Source organism: Grus americana, chromosome 1 (genome assembly GCF_028858705.1).
Source record: "Grus americana isolate bGruAme1 chromosome 1, bGruAme1.mat, whole genome shotgun sequence".
In the NCBI taxonomy this organism is placed as follows: domain Eukaryota; kingdom Metazoa; phylum Chordata; class Aves; order Gruiformes; family Gruidae; genus Grus; species Grus americana.
In genome coordinates this window covers 150759773-150781139 of record NC_072852.1, presented here as the reverse complement: position 1 = coordinate 150781139, position 21367 = coordinate 150759773, and the positions used below count along the sequence as shown (strand labels likewise).

The 21367-nt window shown below is 39.9% G+C and overlaps 1 protein-coding gene across 1 annotated transcript in view; it reads right to left on the bottom strand.

Moving 5' to 3' along the window:
• LOC129208203 (pinopsin-like) overlaps positions 1-21367 on the bottom strand; it is a 92913-nt gene that overhangs the window by 58202 nt on the left and 13344 nt on the right. Inside the window, exon 2 of the mRNA XM_054830544.1 lies at positions 8881-9206. Within this exon, the coding sequence (XP_054686519.1) occupies positions 8881-9206 (326 nt within the window). The remainder of the gene's footprint in view (positions 1-8880; positions 9207-21367) is intronic.

The following is a 21367-nucleotide window of genomic DNA, read 5'->3' as shown; positions in this document are numbered from 1 at the left end:
CAACAGCACAGTTAACGTGGTATCAAGAGTGTGGTGGTCACCAGAGGTGGAAGCCCTTGGGCACTGCACATTTGTTCTTTTTTCACTGCATAGCAGTGTTCCTTTGCAGATACACCCTCAGAAGTGCTTCTCTGGGGGACAATGCCACAGCGCTACGTGTAGGACAATTAATTTTCCTCCAAGTCTTCTGCCAGGGATTCTGCCTGCAGTCACAAGTTGGTCTCTTAAGTGGAATTAAACTACAGGAGAGTAAGTAAGTGTGGCTCAGTTCTCAGTGCTGAAATGTAAGTACACAAAAACACATTCTTTACCCTGCAGACACCCTTCTGTACATTTAACCTTTCCAGTTTTATAACTGGAGAGGAAACAAAAAATCTTATGCTTTTATCTATTGGGAAAAGTCTTTCCTAAACCACCCCTGAACTGAGACATCGTGAGTGCTCGGTATTGATGTACACCATTTGCTGTAAACTGAAAGGCTTGTGAGACCACAGCGTATTCTTTACGTATGTAATGCATCCATAGATTAAAGCATCAGATCTTAAAATTCTATTAGCTTGTTATTAAAGATTGTGACAGGCTTATTTCCTCCCTAGTTTATCTAAAGAATGAAAAATGGCAAACCCAATAAAATCCTATTTTCTGACCAGCCATTAACTTGATTTACAATGAATTCGTACAGTGCCTGATTTATGCCAACATTGTGTCACTGCTGCTCTGCAAAATACAAACAATTAACTAATGATTTACGCTTATGCAAGCACAGGAGAAAGAGGATCATAATCTTTTCTCATGCCTGTCTCCCTTCCAGCATGCTCAGACCTCAAAAAATGAAGACTAATCTGGTCACGCGTGCTTCAACAGTCAGTCGACACTTTTTAATTAGCAATACAGAGAACAACCCCAAGCGAACATACCTGTCTAGAGCTAGACATGTGTCTATGCAAGACCGGACAGTAGCTGAAGTCTCTAAACATTTTGAAAGGTATTTTACATTGGATTGACTCGCCCCACCTTTACTCTCCTAAAAGCTGAGATTCTGAAATTACAAGCCTTGCACCTATACACAAAGAAAAAATGTTAGCTATATCTCCTTTATTTCTCAGGGTTTCACAGGGTTTCACATTTTTCTCCACTGTTACAGAAAACACTGGATTTTCTGCCCTTGGGACAGACTCCTTCAATAAAAACTGGTATTAATGTAGTGCACGAAACTGAAATCTTTTTATGGTTGAAAGCAGTGAACCCCAAAAATCAATGCTGTATTTATAGTGTCATCATGATAGCTACATAACAATCCTCTTGCCTCCTGGGCAAACCCTAATAGTTATGAAAGAGTACGAGAATAAGTTAGCTCTTTAAAAATTAAGCATGCTTGTAAATCTTCCTCTGAGCTAATCAAAGCAACTTTTTATTCCAGCAGGTTTCCCATTTAAAAAATAATAATAATCAGCTAACAGGAATAATCAGTGCTCGCTTCGTTGTAATATCCTTGAACAGAAATGTAATGATAGAAGTGTCTGAAATGTGAAATGCGGACATCTGAAAATTGCTTATGAAAGTGAAAACAAGTATTTTTAAAGTTCTCATTAAATCAATGCCAAAATTCAGTGTCAAAATGCTACAGATTTTGTTTCAATAGTTCTGTTATGCTTGTATTTTATATTATGACCTGGCATTAAATAACAATGACATAATGGCATAATCATTTAACAATCATACCATTTTTTTAAAAAATCATTGAAAACGGGTACTATTTTTAAAAAAAGAAATTATTGATACACTGTATCCTCTTTTCAAGATGCAAGCATTTCTTTGTTTTGTTGTAATACAATAACTTACTTCTTTCAGTGGGACTCATCTTGCCTGTCTGCAGCTGACACAAGTTGTCTACTTCGGGAAAAAACTCCTTGGATGTGACTTTCCTTCTCTATTCACTACAGAGGGAATGTAGACAAAAAATTAGACTACCTTAATGCCTTAATGCCTTAAATTCTCACAGTTCTCAATATTCCATGCTTTCCTTCTGTAGAGTAGGAATAGTAGTATCATCTTTACAAAGCATTGGAAAAATCTGTGTATGTTCACAGCATTTTCAAACTGTCAAAGGAAAATATTTATGGAAATGTCTTCACTGAAAGAAGGAAGGAGGCGATCTATGTATGCAAAAAATAGCACCAGGGTAAAGGAGAAAAAGAAAGCAATGGGACTCATGGTCTGTGAAAGATGAGAGTAGTTACAGAAGCGATCAGAAAAAATTTAAACAGAAAAAGAGTTGATACGCTAGGAAGTTTATGTAAGACCATTTGCAGATTGTGACTTGATTCTAAACAAATTACATATTCAACAGAATTAATTAACTTCTCACAAAATGGTGACAGCAATGATTTTTTGCCTTTTTTTTTTCAAGTATTCCATGACATTTTTATTAATAATTTTCAAATTAGCTGTCCCAGGTATCATGTCACCTACAAGATTTTGAGAAAAATGGCAGAAGCCAAGAAAACTTGAGAATAATTTTATTTCTTCCCTTTGGGTTTTCATGTACACTTTCTCTCCTACCTTCTGGTGGTATAAAGGAAGAATGATAAATAACTACCTTTCCTTTTTAAACCTTGCCATTCTCCTTCAAAGAACTGATCACTGATACATACTATATGCAGCCAAATGGATTTCAGTGCTCCTCCTCTTTGAAACAACAAATAAAAGTCAGCTGCTTTGCTTTTCTACTTGAGAAATGATCTAGAAATTCAGACAAAACATACTATTATATAGGAATGTCAATTACTCTCATAATTTAAAGCCCATTCTTCTACCAAAAATCCCAAATCAAACAATAAAACTGCATGTCCTGAGTACTGTTATTAGAGAATAAAAAAACCCCAAAAACTAAACCAAAAAAAAGGCTTGTTAGCAGCTCTGTGCTTTAGCTGTGCAGTGGCTTGCACATGCAGAACTTGGCAAAGCTCAAACAGCTGCCCAGTAAGGAGATTTGAATATTGGCTGCTGTGTACTGGTTGAAGGCTGTACAGAAAACTTGGAAATATTCATTTTGATTATTTTCTTGACGATGCTGTTTATAAGCTATATGATTACCTTACTTTGTAACATTTGGTCCAGCAGACACCTTTCATTACATTCTGCTAAGATTTATTCCAATTCTCTCAGCCTAACATGAGACTTACATTTCAAGTAAGTTACCATAGCCTCATGATGATGTGACAGAAAACGTCTGTCCGTTCTTATGCAAATTGAATCTCTTTTTGCTTGTGAATTATAATTATCATATATTTACAGCAAGGTTTAAAAAGGAAAGGCAAAGTTATTTATCATTCTTCCTTTATACCACCAGAAGGTAGGAGAGAGGGTATACATGAAGACCCAAAGGGAAGAAATAAAATATATGAGCATAGAGTAAAAAAACAGCAAGATATGGTTGTCTATGAGTATAGCTGACTGTCTGAGCATAGATGCAGTTATGGTCAAACATATTCAAAATTAAATAAATCCCAAATATGTACTTAATCACATTTGAAAGGGATGAGCTACAGGAACCAAAGGACCAGGTCTACATCATCTTGGAACTTCTTTGTTTCATTAAATAACTAGGAAGATATTGCGCTTTGCTTCTAAAAGAAGGCCTATGACTACAAACCTGTTTTTATTTAGGGCTTTTACGAGATAGAGTTAATGGTATGTAATTGCTTTATCAGTTTTCTCAGTCATCAGTCATAACTTGAGTGCCATCAAATAGAAAGTTTCAGAGAATTGAGTTTCTCTATAAATAGACACATGAAGCATATGAAGGAATGATGGAACAATTATTACTTTTCCATCCTACTCTTTGTATTATGCGAAGATAATTTCTTTTCAGTTTAAATCACTGAGCATTCTGCCCTAATGTGTTGTCTTCCTACAAACAATCATTTATTTCCAAATGAGCTGGAGAACTGGAAACAGTCACAGGAGGGATCCTTCTACTTTATAATCCTTTCTTGACTACTTTAATGAACAACGATGCAAGAATTGCTTTCACAGATATTTTTAACTGTTCCAAATAGTACAGACATAAAGCAGGATTAAGGAATCAGAAGTCATAAAAATGTACATCTCTCCTTTCCTTTTTCTCGCAGACTTTCTTTGCAGGCACAGGAGATTTCAAAACCACCACTGTCGTTTATATCCAGTGCTTTAAAAAATATACTAGAGTCGAAATCTCATCGTACAGAATTCAAAATTACTTTCTTCAGGCTTATAATCGATTCACAATTTCTCTCTGGGGCATTACTTCTTAAATAAGAGATAGAAGCACATTTCCTCCACTAAATTTGCTAATTTGAAGTCTAGAAGAGGAGTAAAAGAGAGAGGACCAGGCAGCTCTCTGTGGCTTAACCCTGACTGTCCCCCTTCCCCTACAAGGTGACAAGACTCAGAAAGGTTCAGAGGATGGGATAAAAAAGGGTGACACATGGAAGTCAGAAATCATGTGGCACTTTTCAAAAGAAACAAAAAAAGCTGCTGTAAAGGGAAACAGGTAATTCCACTACCTGACCCCACAATTTGGTCACTAGTTAAACCAGCAGTTTATGAGGAATTAAGCATTAGTAGGTGCACTATGTTTTTTGACAAAAAAACAAAGTAGAACTAGGGTAACAACATAAAAAGAACATAATAAACATTTTCCATCTCTACTTTTTCCTCACTGTTCTCAACTAAAAAAGAAAAAAAACCCAACAACACAGTAGTACTATTAGGTCAGGTCACAAGTCCATCTACTCCAGAACCCCATGAGACAGTGTGACCACTGACCCTTTGCCCACTTTAACACATGGTCTGTTGCACTGAGCAAGAATTGCACCGTCAGATGTGTATTACGCTATGTGTTCAAGTCTTCGTGCTCTGCTTACAATCCTTTTTATTGTTCTCCATGTCCCAGCTACATTCCATAAAGAGCTGCTGAGCTTTGCTCAGGCACAGCTTTTGATGAAAGAAGACTGGCAATGAGATGAGCCAAGAAGAGAAACTCCACAAAACCAATCTGAAACCTTATCTTGAAACAATGTTCTGGGATTCTTCTTGTCCTTGGGCAGTATTTTTATGTGCAAGTGGGAGATAATGCAGACTGACGAGGTCTTTTTTTAAAAGTTTTGCTAATTTTCATTAGGCTGGCTCATATGAGTTCTCTGGGCCCCTCAGTGAAGGATTTTAATCATATTGTGCCTTCTGCGCTACAGTGACTGCAATGCTAATCTCTGTAATTCCACATTTGGGAGCCCACTTTTCAAAGTGTAAACAACTGACACTGACTTCATAAAGAACATTTTTCCAGAGGGAACACAATGGTAGAGTCATAGAGAAGCATTATAAGCCAAAACCAGAGAAAATAATCTAATTGTACTATAAGAAATAAACCATTCTCAGTTTCCTTCCCTTGTTCTGTAGAATGTGCATGAACAAAATATATGTGAATAATGTTTTGTGAGGGAGAAAACTTTGCCCCTTTCTACTTACAGGTATCAGATGCATCATCTCTAAAGGAAAACTTAAAAACGAAACTGAATTTCAGCACCTGCAGGGATGGAAGAACAGGTTTCATAAAACCAGGAAACAAGATCAGCACGAGTGAAAATATGGACTCAAAGGGAAGAAAAGTCTAATAAAATATTTGTGTTTCTCTATGTCTTAACATCTGATGCACTGCCAAGTTCCTTAACAGCTTCTGAAAGCACAGGTTTTCTTCAGCTCTCCATTTTGAGCATTATTTCGCTTAGCACCCCTGAAATGCACTCATTATTCAGACCTAATATTGCCCTGGGACTCGTTCAACCCGCCCCACCTCTCGGGCCGGGCTGAGCTCGGCTCCTGCAAGCGAGTCGCCCAAGGACGGCACCAAGGGCCATCTGCAGAACCAAACTCAGCCGTACAGGTAAAGCCATTCTGGGAAAAAACGCCATACCTTTAAAGAAAATAAGCTGAGCAATTCCTAAGGGTCTTCGAGCTTGAAAAATGGCAAGAGCTCTGAGATAATAGTACAGTCATGCTGTAATACTGTTTAATGGCATTTGCTGTTAACATTATTCATACAGGGATGCTATTGACTTGTAATTCCTTGAAAAGACTATCTTTTATAAAACCTGTATTACTGAAATCCTTGTGCCTTTTACCATTACACAGATTGCAGATGACTTCACAGGATCTATTAATGCCTTGAGTGACAGAATGCTGCAGCACCTGACTAAATTTAGAGAAGAAAAAGAGAAAAGCAGACCTATAATTACTGTCCCTGCAAAGAGAAAATGCAGGCGCTGTGCCAATTCTTGCATTAACTATCCCAAATCTATTAAGATATTTCTTCCAACTCAATTAATTTACATTGCAGTATTAATAACAGCATAACTTCTGCACTCTTGATCTCAGGGTGCAATACCATTAACGCTACAATGCTCTAACATAAAAACTTCTATGTATCCTGCAAAAGTATGAAATGCATATTTCAGAAAATTTACCAAGCAGCTGAAGCTGGGATAATGCGCTTACTATGTTTGCAGTGCTCCCACATTTCTTCTAATATATTACACAGAGGGTCATAGAAGGACTTTAATCTATGAGGCCAGAATATTGCAAAATAGTGAATTTTTTTGCCCACACCAGAAAGTAACAGCATTACAATGGATGTAGTAACTTCTCTTAACTTTTTTTTTTATTACCCTACCTACTCTTTATAGTTTTATGTAAGAAATACTATACTTTTATTTGCATATGACTCATCTCTTCCTCCAGTTTGAAACATTACACACTTTAGCACTTTATAGTTTACCTTATCTATTACAGGACAGTTAAGAGGACCTTAGATCAAAGGGAAAAAAGTCTGTATTTCAGTGACTGTCATGATATGGTCTTTGGAAATTTATAAATATGTCACAGGAAATGTATAAAATGCAAGATTTCAGAATTATGGTACTGAAGGTATATACAGCACAGAAAGCTGAAGACTGATGACTTTTCTGATTGAGATTCTTTTTTCTGAAATATAATTTATCACGGAAATCTTTTACAGATAGCAGGAAAGCACTCGACGCTTTGTGTAAAACTTCAGGGTTTAGCTATTCAAGATTTCACAAATACTCAGGCAGCTGTTATGACCCTGACTCATAACAACTTTAGAGAGGAGGTACAATCTAACCCTCATTGGAGTTCCTTTGCATTTAATAAGCATTAGTTCCCTAAGACCTGCCCTCCAACATGTTATGCAAGATCAGGTTCGATTCTTTTTCACTTCCACCAGTTACAAAATTTCTCAGCGCTCTCTAACCTCAGCATCCCAGAGGCTTCCTGATCGCTCTCAAAAGCACACGGAGCATGGAGGAGAGAGCATTGTGGAAAATGCTATTCCTACTCCCATTTTTTTTCTCTGGACAGTCAATTAATCAATCAACCTAGTCTTCCACCCAGTCTACCCTGTCTTCATGTCTAAATACAAAATGGCAATAGATTGCACATATCTTTTCTATGATACTTTTTTCCCTCAGCATGTTTGTCACAACTTCTTGAGCCCCATCAGGCTGATCAGTAAGATCTACTATTACTTTTAATATAGCTGAACTTAAAAAAAAAAAAAGTTAAATAAAATAACACAACTCCACATTTACAACTGGAAGCTAAAGCACATGCTACAGAAGCTTCATCCAGACAAGTATTTGTATGTTGTAGGTGATGTCTGTTGTCAGGAACGACAGTGAGGGCTGAAGGAAAGAAAAGGCAAAAGTTTAAGAAAGTTGTATCTTCTGCATATTAGTAGTAGTACCTGTTCCAAGATCCTGCTCCTTTCTTTAAGGTGATGGTACTGCTGCCCAGGGACCAGATATAGTCTGCAACTTCACTTTCATGGTTTACAATCAAGAGAAATTTTTTCCATATTACTAGTGCACAGCATTATGAGGAGTACTAATGTGTGATTCATCAAAGGGATTTTACTGGCCCGCTCAGCACTCAACTTGGGCTTCAAGTGTTCTGAAAGTTTTGACAAATCATGTAAAAGGCACAGCCTTAATTCCTTATGACTAATCAGAAGTAAACTACATTTTGTATGAGAGCTTCTATTCAGGGATTTACTGCTTTTTTTCCCCATTTAACACCTTTAGTTAATTCATCCGAACACTTTAGAGAATTGCTTTTTAGAGAACACCTATATACTAATTCCCTTCTCATTATTCATCATTAAACCATTTCATTACTCTCCCAAGAGTATTCATACTTCACAATACCACACCCCCTGGCAGGGTCTTTTGGAAAGTTCATTTTGGAATAGCTGCAGTACGCCTTAGACCAGTCAGAGGAGTGTCAGCGTTGTAGCAGTCGTAGTAATAGTGCTGGTAATAGTATTTAAGGACACTTTCAAATGTGGCCTACAATTACAAGGAGTAGCTGATACCTGGGATAAATCTGCAAATTGCAGTAGAATTGCATTACTGTAGAGGTAGGTGTCCACAGATTAAGAAGCAGAAATTATTAAAATATCATGATCCAAAACCAGGAAGAAATGTTTGCATGGATGTCTTATTTATAGACAGGTAAGTGTTGACTTCATTACAAATGCAACCTTCACCCAGATAATGCTGTTTTTCCTAGAACACAGTATTTCCAAACCACAAAGTCAGTATCTATACGGATGTTATCTGGTTGTTCCGACTGGAGCTTCAGGAGTATGAAAAAGCTTGGTGAAGACCTCCTACCCCTTCCTTGAGGCTTTCTGTGGTCTTTTTAATTTCATTTTGCTTTGTTGTTTTGCTCTCTGTCATCAGTGCTTCCAAACTTGATAGAAGAGAAATGCAATATATGTCTCAGAGCAGTTTGCACTATCGATAGCACACAGCAGCTTACCTGTTTAACAGCGTAAAGGAGGCGACCGTAGCAGTACATCATGACCATCACAGGGATGACCAAGCAGAATATGAAGAGACAGATGATATAGGAGGTGGACTCGGCTGACTCAGAGGACCAGCGTACCGAACAGCTTGTACCTGCACCTTCTACCCCGTAACTGCTCCAACCGATCAGAGGTGGCACGGTCCAGAGCAGGGAATAAATCCATGAACCGCCGACTGCCAGCAATGCCTTCCGGTAGTCAGCGCTGCGCTTGTTGCACAGGGTGAGAGTGCTGTAGCGTTCATAGGACAGGACAGCCAGGGAGATCAAGGACACAATGCCTGCAATGAACCAAGAAATTTAAATGCTTACTTCCATTATTTTGTGGGGTATCCATTTTAAACCCCAAGAAACAATATGCTTTTCTGGTTATTACATCATTAGAAGCAACAGTGAAAACTATTTCCATTATTTTCTATGCTTAAATCCTCACTGGACCTGGTTGCTCTGTCCACCATGTATAATTTTGTTTAACTCTTATCTGTCTTATACTGGGAGATATTCATACTTGAGAACTATTCCTCTTCTAGGCAGGTTTTCAGATTTAGCTGTTTTAGTATTACTCAGGGGAAATCCATTTTCTACATGAACTAGTAAAATGTAGAAAGATTCCCTTACTAAGAAAAATTCAATTTTTAACATCCATAAGCATTTTCAAATATTGCATTGACTTTCATACGTTCAAAAAGCTTTATACTCAAGATTAGGAGCCCCGAAATGAATTTGCACTTCCACCCCATCAGCTAGATGGAGCTTCAGTTCTGACCACTCATATATGGAAACAACAGACAACCCTTGGCATGATATGTGATATGGCAGGTTCTAACTTTATTTACATATCCATCACATAAGTTAAAAAGTGATTTAGGTTAATATTGAGCCGTAGGTGTCAGAGACCAGCTATATCTTCCAGTGGAAGGTTCAAAAATCTGGGCTGTAGGACATTTCCACTCTCTTTTTCAAGGTTTGATGTCCCAGTCCCCTATACAAATCTTTATGGATTTGCATGGCAGGTTCTTAGTCATGACTCAATGGGGTTTTTTTGTTATTTCCGATTTTTTGTTCTTGCAGCTTCCTTACAGTTCTTGGTGACAAAACACTGGATACCACTTCGCAGGATTTATGACAGAAGGAACTTCTTGGAAGAAATTTAACACCCCTGGTTTATTTTCCCATGGTTTCCAGGCCTCTTCTTTTGGTCCTGTAAGATGAAAAACCTGCATAGGTCTATGTCAGTCCAGCTTTTTCCAGGATTTTTTTCCCCTTGATCCTTGCCATTAGTAACATCCAACTATACAGTAGCACTGAGATATACCCTGCCAAAATTCTCTGGTTTTGAGTGGTACCTACTTCCAGCAAATCTGTTAACAGAAAGGGTGACCTTCAGAGGAATCCACAGCTGTAATCCATTTTTTCCCCATTTAACTGTCAGCTTCTCCTGTAGTTCCTTCCCAGGTGTGGAACTGAGGTGAATCAGAGACTCGCCTGGGGATAGCAGTAGTCTATCCTGTACCCCAGCAAAACAGTGGACATAAATACCCACACAGGGCACAGGAGGATATTCTCCCCAGGCACAGCATTTGGCTTCTCTTTCACCTACAATTCAGCAACTCGTTTCCTAGTTAGCTGGATGCAGGCGCAGCTATTCCTGCCATCCTGACAACAATTTGCAGTCACTTTGTGCAGAGCTGGGCATGGCAAAGGACCCAGGGCGATGTTTTATTTCTCAGGGGAAGAGAAGGCAAAAGGGTGTGAGGAGAAGACAACTTTTGATGAAGAAAACATCTTTCTTGTTACAAGAGCCTACAAAAGTATTTTCTGTATACTACTGGGAAGTCAGACCTAAAAAGTAGATACGCTCACAGCTGTAAAATGACACAGCTCCACTAAATTCAACTGAATTATACAGTTTAAGAGTCTAACTTTAAACCTATTTTAAGGCTAGACTATTTTAGAGGCAGTGGAGACTTTCTGAACATCCCCCATCTAATCTGATTTCCTACATAACATAGCTCTTGAAAGCCCTTGGCCATAATTTCTGCATTAAAGATGTATCTCAATATAGAAAAAAAAACCCAGCAGGTTCTGAATTACAGACATAAGAACAAAGAATCTACCGCTCTTCTTGCTTCCAGCCCACACTTATTTATCTTCACCTTCTTAGCACTGCCTCTTTCCATGCTTTTATCTACTTGACAAAAGAGCTTCTTGCTATCAAAAACATTTAGCTCATGTAGGTACCTAAGGCAAAAATCCAGATTTTATATTTGAAACTTAGGCCCCAGTAAGGTGATATAGATCTATTTCTGCATTTTGGATTAGACCACCATGGACTAACAGAAAACAGTCTTGGGAACAAGAAATCTCTCCCTTCCCAGCTGAGCACTCTACAGCAAGGTTGTATTATTCTTGTTCTATCTCTGATGGCAACGAAGGACACAAGGTCTCTATTTTGAAGAGACAGCAGGTGAGACATACTTTGGTTGAGAATACCCTACAGTCCTGCAGGTGCAGTGTTGCCTAGAAAACCCGAATCGGATGTTCAAACTTGCCTAGCTCAGGGCCCTTCGCTGCTTTAGCCACTGGGCTCCCAGGTAAGTCTGGCTGCCAGCTCTGCCCGCTCGCCCCTGTGGCTGTGTCCTGTGGCCGGCAGCTCCTTATGGTGTGCACTGTCATGGTTTACAGCATTTGTTTACACTTCCTCATATTTTTGCCTATTGCCTAAAATAAGAAAGATGCTCAGCTTTTCTCATGCTGGTTTTTATGACAGATGGCTCTATGGAGCGGATCTGAAGATAACTGGCCATGAATGCAGGATTGCTTGCTTTGAGACAAAAAGTCTTGTCTTTAACTGGCATAGAATTAATGCTCAGTTATTAAATTAGGACCACAGTGATGTCAGTTAAGAATAAATCAAATATTAGCAATCAGACAAAACCACAAAAGTTGCCTTTAAATTATAGCAAATCATTTTTCTTCTCTTCACAGAAGAAAATTGGAGATTCTTAATTACACATCTTGGCAGGAGTCATTTCATCTTTACTCACCTTTTATTACTGAGTTCCACTGACATAACACAAACTACATTTTTCTCTGGAGGACAAGAACTGTGATATATGGAATCCCAGACCACAAAAGTTCAGAAAAAACATCAATACTTTTCTCTTTGTCACAGTAAGAGTTCAAGATCTGTGCTATACCTGAACTTTTTAATAGCACTGAAATTAACACTATGTTGCATTGACATCTAATGCTTTCAAGACAACAAGGGAAAAAGAGGAAAGCATTGAAGGGGTAGTTCGTAAGAGATATTAAAAGAATTCAATGTTCTTCATGTGGTTAAAATTTACTAAGCCTGGCTAACATTTTAGAAAAATTACAAATACTTTGAAAGAATGAAACTGGTGCTTTGAAAGACAAAAAAAAGAAAAAAAGAAAAAGAAAAAAGATGAAATTAAGACCCAAAACCAAAATAAATATTAAACAAGTAGCTTTTTCCAACACTGAGATACATTTGATTGAATCGGCTGTGAGTAATGAAAACACCTCTTACCCATGGGAGGAAGAAACAGAAACAACAGAGGCGATGGCAACCCTCTCTCGGTCTACTTTGTGTGACCTTGCGCAGCGTACACAGAGTCACGAGATGTGCCCCTTCCCTCTACGCCCCAACACTGCAGCTCCATCTGACCTTGCTGATGAAGAAGGGCCATTCCCCTTAACACAGAAGCCAAGACTGGAGAAAAACCAAAACAGGATGCACATCAAGAGATAACCCTGTTCCAATATTGTGGTAGACTATCAGCTCAAATGTCTCCGTTTGCTAAGAATATCCTCAGCTTCTTAATTTAAAAAAGTTTTGTTTTTTTTTTTCATCTCACTCCTTTATCAGTTCAGTAGCTCAATCCTGGGAAGATACCACTATCATTTGATCAATTACAGCAGATACACAGGCCTCATCTGTTGGACTGAAACAACATAATTTCATAACAAAGGCAAAACCTGGTTTTGCATTCAGTATTTAGTTTGACACTGGGCGGAAGTAAAAAATGGGGATCAGGTGTGTAACAGTTAGTGAATGAGCTGCCAGCAGAAACCTGATGATTGCCTTGTCCTTTAGTATGATCTTCTCCATAATCTTCCCAGGTACTGAGGTTAGACTAACAGCTCAGTAGTTTCCTTGGTCTTCCCTCATGCCCTTCTTGTAATCCGGTTTGGATAAAGTAGAATAAAGCTTCTCACTTTTCATCGTGCCTCCTATTTTTGTATATCAGAGTTTTCTCGATGTCACACGCATTTAACTGTTGTGGCCTTTGCCAGAAATCCTGCAGTTATCTGGTATTCCATTTCACACCCTATCTATTGCAGTCATAGGAATTAGTAAAAATCTCAGCTTTAAAACAAAAAGCAATACAATACTTTAGAATTATGGCTGAGGAAAAGACTTGAATGTAATCTCCATACTCTTAATAACCAGAAAACAAATTTTAAAAATTAATGTAAGCTAAAAAAGAAGAAAACAATTATAATTTTAAAGCTAATCACAATGCTTTATGCCAACATTTCATTATTATTTTGCAATAACATTTATGACTGGGTAGAATACATATATTAATTTAAAATGAGTAATGTTTTCTAAAATTGCAACAAAATTAAGTTCAGGAATTGCAAATCTAAATAGAATTCACCTCCAACAAATATTTAGGGCCTCAAGTTGGTACCTAGCCAAATAACTCCACAGGAGTCAATCTCAGTGAGAAATGTAATTTGTTCCCCCATCATTCACGCATACAGGAACAAAGCTGAGGTTCTCACTGTACAGTACTGAAAGATGACATAAAAATTCACTGCAGATTGCATTACAGGACCAAATAATTATTCAAAAATTAACCACGGAAGTAAGTGACTTTGAGGCAAGCTGGGTCTGAGGCATGAGCCTTTTCTACACAGCAATTAGTTGCAGTAAGTAGAGTGCAAGAAATTCAATTTAAAATCATAAACCAGGACAGGCATCCATTTATAGGACTACCAAGACATTATCTATTATTTACTTTTATTTAAAGATCTGTACATTTCTTCCTGGCAGCACAGCACAGAGTACGGCTCTAGGTGAAGGACACAGCAAATCATTGTTTTGTTCCTGCGAGTCCCAACTAAGAGCGTTACATTTTTCTGTCAGCTTTTACTGTTTTATGCTGCTCACTGTGATGTAGTAATTGAAAAAAACGAGAATTCCAGAGATTCAGCCTGCATTGGGTAAATGTTCTGAGTACTAACTGATGTATATTTGCCCTCCTAAAGCTCCTAAAGGTCATTATCCTACATCAGGATTTGAGTCCTGGAGCAACATGGTTGCATGATGTAATGTATATCCTGCACTGTATTCTGGTTATCGAGGACCACGGGCAATGAAAAGAAGCCACAGGTAAGCTTAGGCAGACCGAGCTTGGAGTAATAGAACAGCACCTTCTCTGAGAAGGCATTAATGGATCAAAACTAAATGCAAGCTCTCAATAAAGGCAAAGATGATTTTATTGCACCCAATCTCTATGCAGATTGATTTTACCCACTCACAGTCATCCCCCCATAGCTTTCATTCACTCACACTCTCACACCAACAAGCACAAAGGTCTGTGTTCAAGAAGGCTGTCTGGGATCTCTTTTGTGCAACAGGGAGAACAAGGGACTCCGGCTGTCAGTTTGTCAAACCTCTTCCTTATGGGTACCTTCCTGGCAACTGATTGGGTTTTGGATAGAGCTCTCATGTACTTTAGGAGTCCACCGTCATTATGAAGTGATCCATTGCTTACAAATCCTGCCCATATTCACCTCGTTATGTCTCAGGCGAGGCCGCTGCTCTCTGTTTGCATTTCCTCATGTGGAAAGTACATCTGCCTGGATTGTGCGCACCTGCATGGGAACCGTCTCTTTCATGGTGAGCTACCAGGGAAAGAAATGGCAGGCGTGACATGCTGTACCCTTGATGCCATGCTCCTCTCAGTGGGGTGCAGGGTCTTCTGTCAATGAGTTGTTGTGCTCTGCTCTTATCAGCTGGGAATAGAGTTCTTCCTTACCTGCACAGGTCATTCTTCTAACTCTTCTTCCACAGTTTCTTCTGACGTTTACACCTATTTCCCTTCACACATTGGCCATACCAACCTTGGTAACTCCATGGCAAGTCCCTACACTTCCTGACACCACTGCAGCCTGCAGCCAGTCCAAACTCAGCTGCCGGGGTGAGACCCAGCTGCGAGGCTGGTGCAAGGCAGGGAACCGGAAATCACACACCTGGAAGCAGAAGAGGAGCATGAATCGGCAGCTGGTGGGCTGGGACTGGCCAAAAGCCAACCCTTGCACCCCTCCTCTTGAAGGCCGGCCACCGTGCAGCGGTGAACAGTGAACTCAGAGAGACAGCAAGCAAGAAAGAGCACAGTGGTGTAAGGACATTTGCAGGGATGGAAGAAGTTTCTCAGCAATATTGTTATGTTAACTTCCCTCTAGCCCCTCAGGTTTCAGCTGCTAAATCTGCTGCTCCGTTAGCTGCAGAATATGCTTAAATGCTCTGTGGCACTATGAGATGGAGATAAGATGTAAAAGGAAGACAAGTTTTTTGTGACTAAATGCACCCCAAGTTAGGAATATTGGAGAATTCTGTGCTGAGGTATTCTTCTGCTGTTGCTTCTGGCTGACATCTTTCATCGTGCTTGCCCACGGACTTAGAGGTAAGCACAGAACAGCAGCAGTAAGAAACAGCCCTCTTCAAATGAAGGCTCTTACTACCTCAATTTTAAGGTTTCAAGTTTGATTCCAAGCTGTGCTACCGAATGGTATTACATAAATGTTACCGAGTTATACAAAACTAGTTTGATCAGTGATTCAGTGCTGTTTTCAAGGGAAATAACTTTTCTGAATTTAAATGAGAGTATTTTGATTAGTTCTCTACAGAAATAACACCCTCCACACATGGAAATGAAACATAAACAATTTAAGCAACTTAATAGACATGACCTTTCCAACATATCTGCACTTCTATATCTCCTTAGAAGCCTTTCTGAAAACATATCCTAGTGTCATCCCTCAGGGACTGTGCATGAAATACAATTTGTAGGTCTACTATTCACAAGAGAGGTTTAGAAGAGGAGGAAAGCAAGAGGAAAAAAGCAACAAGCTCTCTTTCTAAAGGTAGCTTAATCTTCAGGCGAAATTTTGTCAGCTCTGGGCCAAAGTACCTTACCTAACACGTGCCATAGCATCGGAGACTTTACGAGAGTGCACATGGAGCAATCCGTTCTATCATCAGTGTTGTTTCCATCTTTTATATACTAGTTAATATTAATACTAATAAGCAAAACTACTGGGCTCTACTTACCTTAAAGTCAAAGCATTTCTTCCACAAAAATACAGTAATTTCCACCACAGCAGTTGCTGCCATCAGAGACTTCCTTGTAGGTAAGGAGGTAGAATGATACAATGATAAAAACAGAAACTTTGAAAAGCTGACTCACTGGGCAGAACGGGGGGAGCATTTCTATGATTTGTTGACCTGACCACTGACCTCCTCACAGCACATGCACTTTTGCAAAAAATCAGAACTTATTGAGGCACAGCATCACAGGAGAAGAAAGAACAAAACTTGTTCATTGTTAAAAAAAACAACCAAAAAATGTACTCTGTTCTGCTTTCTACCGCTGAGTTTTATAACACACACTTCTCTCCTACAGTCAAGACAGATTTTTCCCTATCTCATATACAGTCTCCACTGAGGTTCTACAGTTACATCTCCTCCTCTTGCATGATACCAGAATTGCCACAAGTGGCAATGAGAATATTGATCAGCCTGCAAAATCTGGGATGGGCAGCCCAGAATGAAACAAACTCAGCCAAACTAACAGAACACAGTTAAATTAGTTAAGTTAGTTAACAACTTCCACAACCACAGATGCAAGTGGGAAAGTAGCATCAAAAGAGCAAATCTGAGAGACAAACAAGTGAGAGATTGTAAATATGGAATTTCACAAAATCATTTTTACCAAGGGTTTTGGGTTTTTTTCCATTTTTTGAGACAAGAACCACAAATGAATATTCAGAAGGGATGCAAACAGGTCTAGAGAGTGGCAGACATATATGGTTGCTGTTCCTTCCTCGCTAGTCCTCAGAGTATTCACAGAATTGTAGAAGAGCAGATTGGAAGGGACCTCAAGGATCATCTGGTCCAACCTTTCTTGGCAAAAGCTCCATCTAGACAAAAGCACAGTCTAGACAAGATGGCCCAGCACCCCATCCAGCCAAATCTTAAAAGTGTCCAATGTTGGGGAATCCACCACTTCCCTGGGGAGATTATTCCAGTAGCTGATTGTTCTCATTGTGAAAAATTTTCCTCATGTCCAGTCGGAATCTCCCCAGGAGTAACTTGCACCCATTACCCCTCATCTTTTCCATGTGACTCCTTGTAAAAAGGGAGTCTCCATCTTCTTTGTAGCCACCCTTTAAGTACTGGAACATGGTGATGAGGTCACTCCTAAGCCTTTTTTTCTCAAGGCTGAACAAACCCAGTGCTCTCAGCCTTTCCTCATATGGCAGGCTTCCCAGTCCTTTGATCATTCTAGTGGCCCTCCTCTGGACCCTCTCCAGCCTGTCCACATCTTTTTTGTATAGTGGGGACCAAAGTTGAACACAGTATTCCAGGCCTGACAACACTGAGTAGAGTGGGATAATGACTTCTTCATCTCTGCTGGTGATGCCCTTGTTGATGCAACCCAACATCCTGTTGGCTTTCTTTGCTGCTGCAGCACACTGTTCACTCATATTAAGCTTGTTGTTCACTCACAGTAAGCTTGGTCCTTTTCCCTCCCAAACAAAAAAAGATACATATTTTATGGGCCAAAATCCAGCTGCCAACAGGTTTTTGCAGAAGACCCCAAACATTTCCAGAGTTAAAAAGAAAGCCTGCTGAACCTAGAAGTCTTTCCAGAGTTAAGATGAAGATACTCAAGGTGATCAAGTGTCCGTGGTGGACAACCAACCAGTACTAGCCCGACTCACTTGAACTCTACAGCTCAGTATCTATACTTCAGCGAATAAACAAATCACAATATATCATTTTATGATATAGCAAAATCACAATGTGAATATAACAACTCCTGATAAGTTCAGTGCTACTATAAATGATGTGAACTGCAAAGGAGTGCATGGATGCCTCAATAACTGACAGAAGCAGCTGAGAATGGGATATGCTTCCAAAACACTATTGGCTGTATTTGGATATGCCTATTAAATATTTATATAATAAACAAAGAATAAACGGTCAAAGCAATCAAATATTCTTGCATTTGGTGACTCTTATTCTAGTTAAATGCTCTCACATGTTAGTGATCAGATCACAATTTTCCTTTGATTTTTAAGGCATTAAAAGCACTTTTACTGATTCAAAATTGAGAAATTATGTCCCACAATCATTTGTTACACATTAGGAGTTACAACCAGTTTTTAAATGCTGGCAGTCCAGGCTTTCAAAATACAGGCTACTTCAAATATCAACAATTCACTTTGAATAGAAATAAATACATCCATCACTATTTATCTAATGCCTGTAATTATTTGTTTTCTTTTGCTTAGATGACTTGTAGTGTGAGTCCATTAGAGCAGGCAATCATTCCTTTCCCTAAAGAATTCTCTTCCTGCTTAACTCTAATGGGAGTCACAGTTTAACTCTGCATCCAAGCCTGCTGGGACAAATCTGACAACAAGCATTACCGGTCCTGTTCAGTAAATCTTTCCTGCTCTTTTCTCAACAGTCATGTCTCTGTTTTCTCCTTTGTACAACATACCCTTCCTTTTGTGTTTGGTGATATCTTCAAAACAGACAGTATGTATTACTTTTAATAGTAAAGAATTATCATTTTTTTTTCTTTCTTTCCTCCTTTCTGAATTTTTAAATGTGTATACATTGTCCTTTAAGGGTGATCTTATTTCTTAGCTATATCTTGTGACTTAATGTGCATCACTGAGTAGCACTATGCTTTTCTGGTATGTTATTAATATGCCTATCCATCAACCAACCAACCAACAAACAACTACTCCTAGTGGCATAAAAATAGCAAAGAATTCCCTTTTGCATCTCAATGATACTAGCACAGTAGAAGAGAAGAAAAGAAAAAAAAAAACCACAAAAACCCAAACCACAAAACCGAATATTAATTTCATTCTCACTTTCCATATGTTACGCAGGATCCCTTTGCATTCTGGAAGGCAGGCTAGCACTTGCAAATCTAGCCTCCTAGATTGGCTGCCTCCATATCAGTGTATCCAGCTGCCGCAGGGAGTCAGAATAAGAAGTAATGTCAGCACTAGATGGAGCTCCTGTACAGCAACATCTCAGAAGCCTTCGAGGCTTGTGTGCGTGTGGAAAGCAGGGATGGATGTACAGTGCTGGCATAGCAGGAGGATGCTCTCAGGGTGGACAGGTTCACAGCAGTATCCCCATGTCCATGCCCATGTTGTCCTGCAGGACCTCCATCTCCTGCCAGGACTGCTCCTTTGCTTTCCAGATGGGAGGAGATCCCCAGGACCTTCCTTCATGCTGAGCTAACACATAGCACATAGTCTCAGGGTTTGTCTACATATGGGATATAGCACCAAGTGATCTAAGAGGTGAAATTAGAGCATATTATCATCTGCCAGCCAGAGAGACAAGCTTCCACCAGAGCACACCTAGCTAACATCCCTCCTATGATCCTCTGCTTTTTCACTGAATGCAACTGCTCATTTTTAATAATAAAGGTGTATTTCTAGAGATTTTGAAATGGTTCTATAATCTGCTTTTTTTGGCAGTTACCATTCCTAGAGATGGAACACACTACAAATACATACTTTTCTGAGTCAAGTTTCTGTCATAAGGTCTAGTGGTCAAATTGCATTTTAGAATAACTAGCTATTAACTGGTCAATAACCAGTCATATTGGACAATATGAATGCAGTGTCAAAATACGTAGACCAGTGTTTACACTGCCCTTGGGCCAAGAGTTTCTCATGTGGTTTTACAACCCAACAACCTCACGTGCTATGGAGGTGGGATGTAAGACTGAAGGAGAAGGCTGCTCCTATCTCTATCCAATATGAATTTGCTGGCTAAAGGATGTGTAGTGAGAAGTCATATTCACCAATGACCTGGATGAGGGGACAGAGCGTACCCCCAGCAAGTTTACCGATGATACAAAACTGGGAGGAGTGGCCGACAAAGCAGAAGGCTGCACTGCCATTCAGCAAGACCTGGACAGGCTAGAGAGTTGGGCAGAGAGGAACCAAATGAAATTCAACAAAGGCAAGTATAGAGTCCTGCATCTAGGGAGGAATAACCCCAAGCACCAGTACAGGTTAGGGGCTGACCTGCTGGGAAGCAGTGCTACAGAGAAGGACCTGGGAGTCCTGGTGGACAACAAGCTCTCCATGAGCCAGCGGTGTGCCCTCGTGGCCAAGAAGGCCAATGGTATCCTGGGGTGCGTTCAGAAGAACATGGCCAGCAGGTCGAGGGAGGTTATCCTCCCCCTCTGCTCTGCCCTGGTGAGGCCACATCTGGAGTCCTGTGTCCAGTTCTGGGCTCCCCAGTCCAAGAGAGACAGGGAACTACTGGAGAGAGACCAGCGGAGGGCTACAAAGATGATGAGGGGGCTGGAGCATCTCTCATATTGGGAAAGGCTGAGAGACCTGGGTCTGTTTAGCCTGGAGAGGACTGAGAGGGGATCTGATCAAGGCTTACAAATATCTAAAGGGTGGATGTCTAGAGGAAGGGGCCAGACTCTTCTCAACAGTGCCCAGCGACAGGACAAGGGGCAACAGGCACAAACTGGAACACAGGAAGTTTCATCTCAATGTGAGGAAAAACTTCTTTGAGGGTGACAGAGCACTGGAACAGGCTGCTCAGAAAGGTTGTGGAGTCTCCTTCTCTGGAGATATTCAAAACCTACCTGGACACAATCCTGTGCAACATTCTTTGGGTGATCCTGCTCTAGCAGGGGGGTTGGACTCGATGATCTCCAGAGGTCCCTTCCAGCCCCTACCCTTCTGTGATTCTGTGAAGTGGTATTCTCCACTCCTTAACCCCTCAGAAGAACCTCAGAAGAGGAAATCTTTTGCTACATCAGTTAAGAAATGGTTTGTTATTGATGCAGACAGAAATCCTTTACAGCACATTTCATCCAACCAACGAGTCTAATCTGCAACACTGGATAGATTGGTGGAAATTGCACTAGAGAATATAGTAGCGGATGTATAAGGAGGTATGACATACTGGGACAAGCCAGTATGGCTACCATAGAGGGAAGCCATGCCTCACTAATTCATTAGAGATCCTTGGCAGTGCTGTGCAGACAGGGGTGATACATGCCATAAAGCCTACCTGGATTTCCAAACAGCTTTGACTAGCCCAAAGGCTCTTAAGGACAGG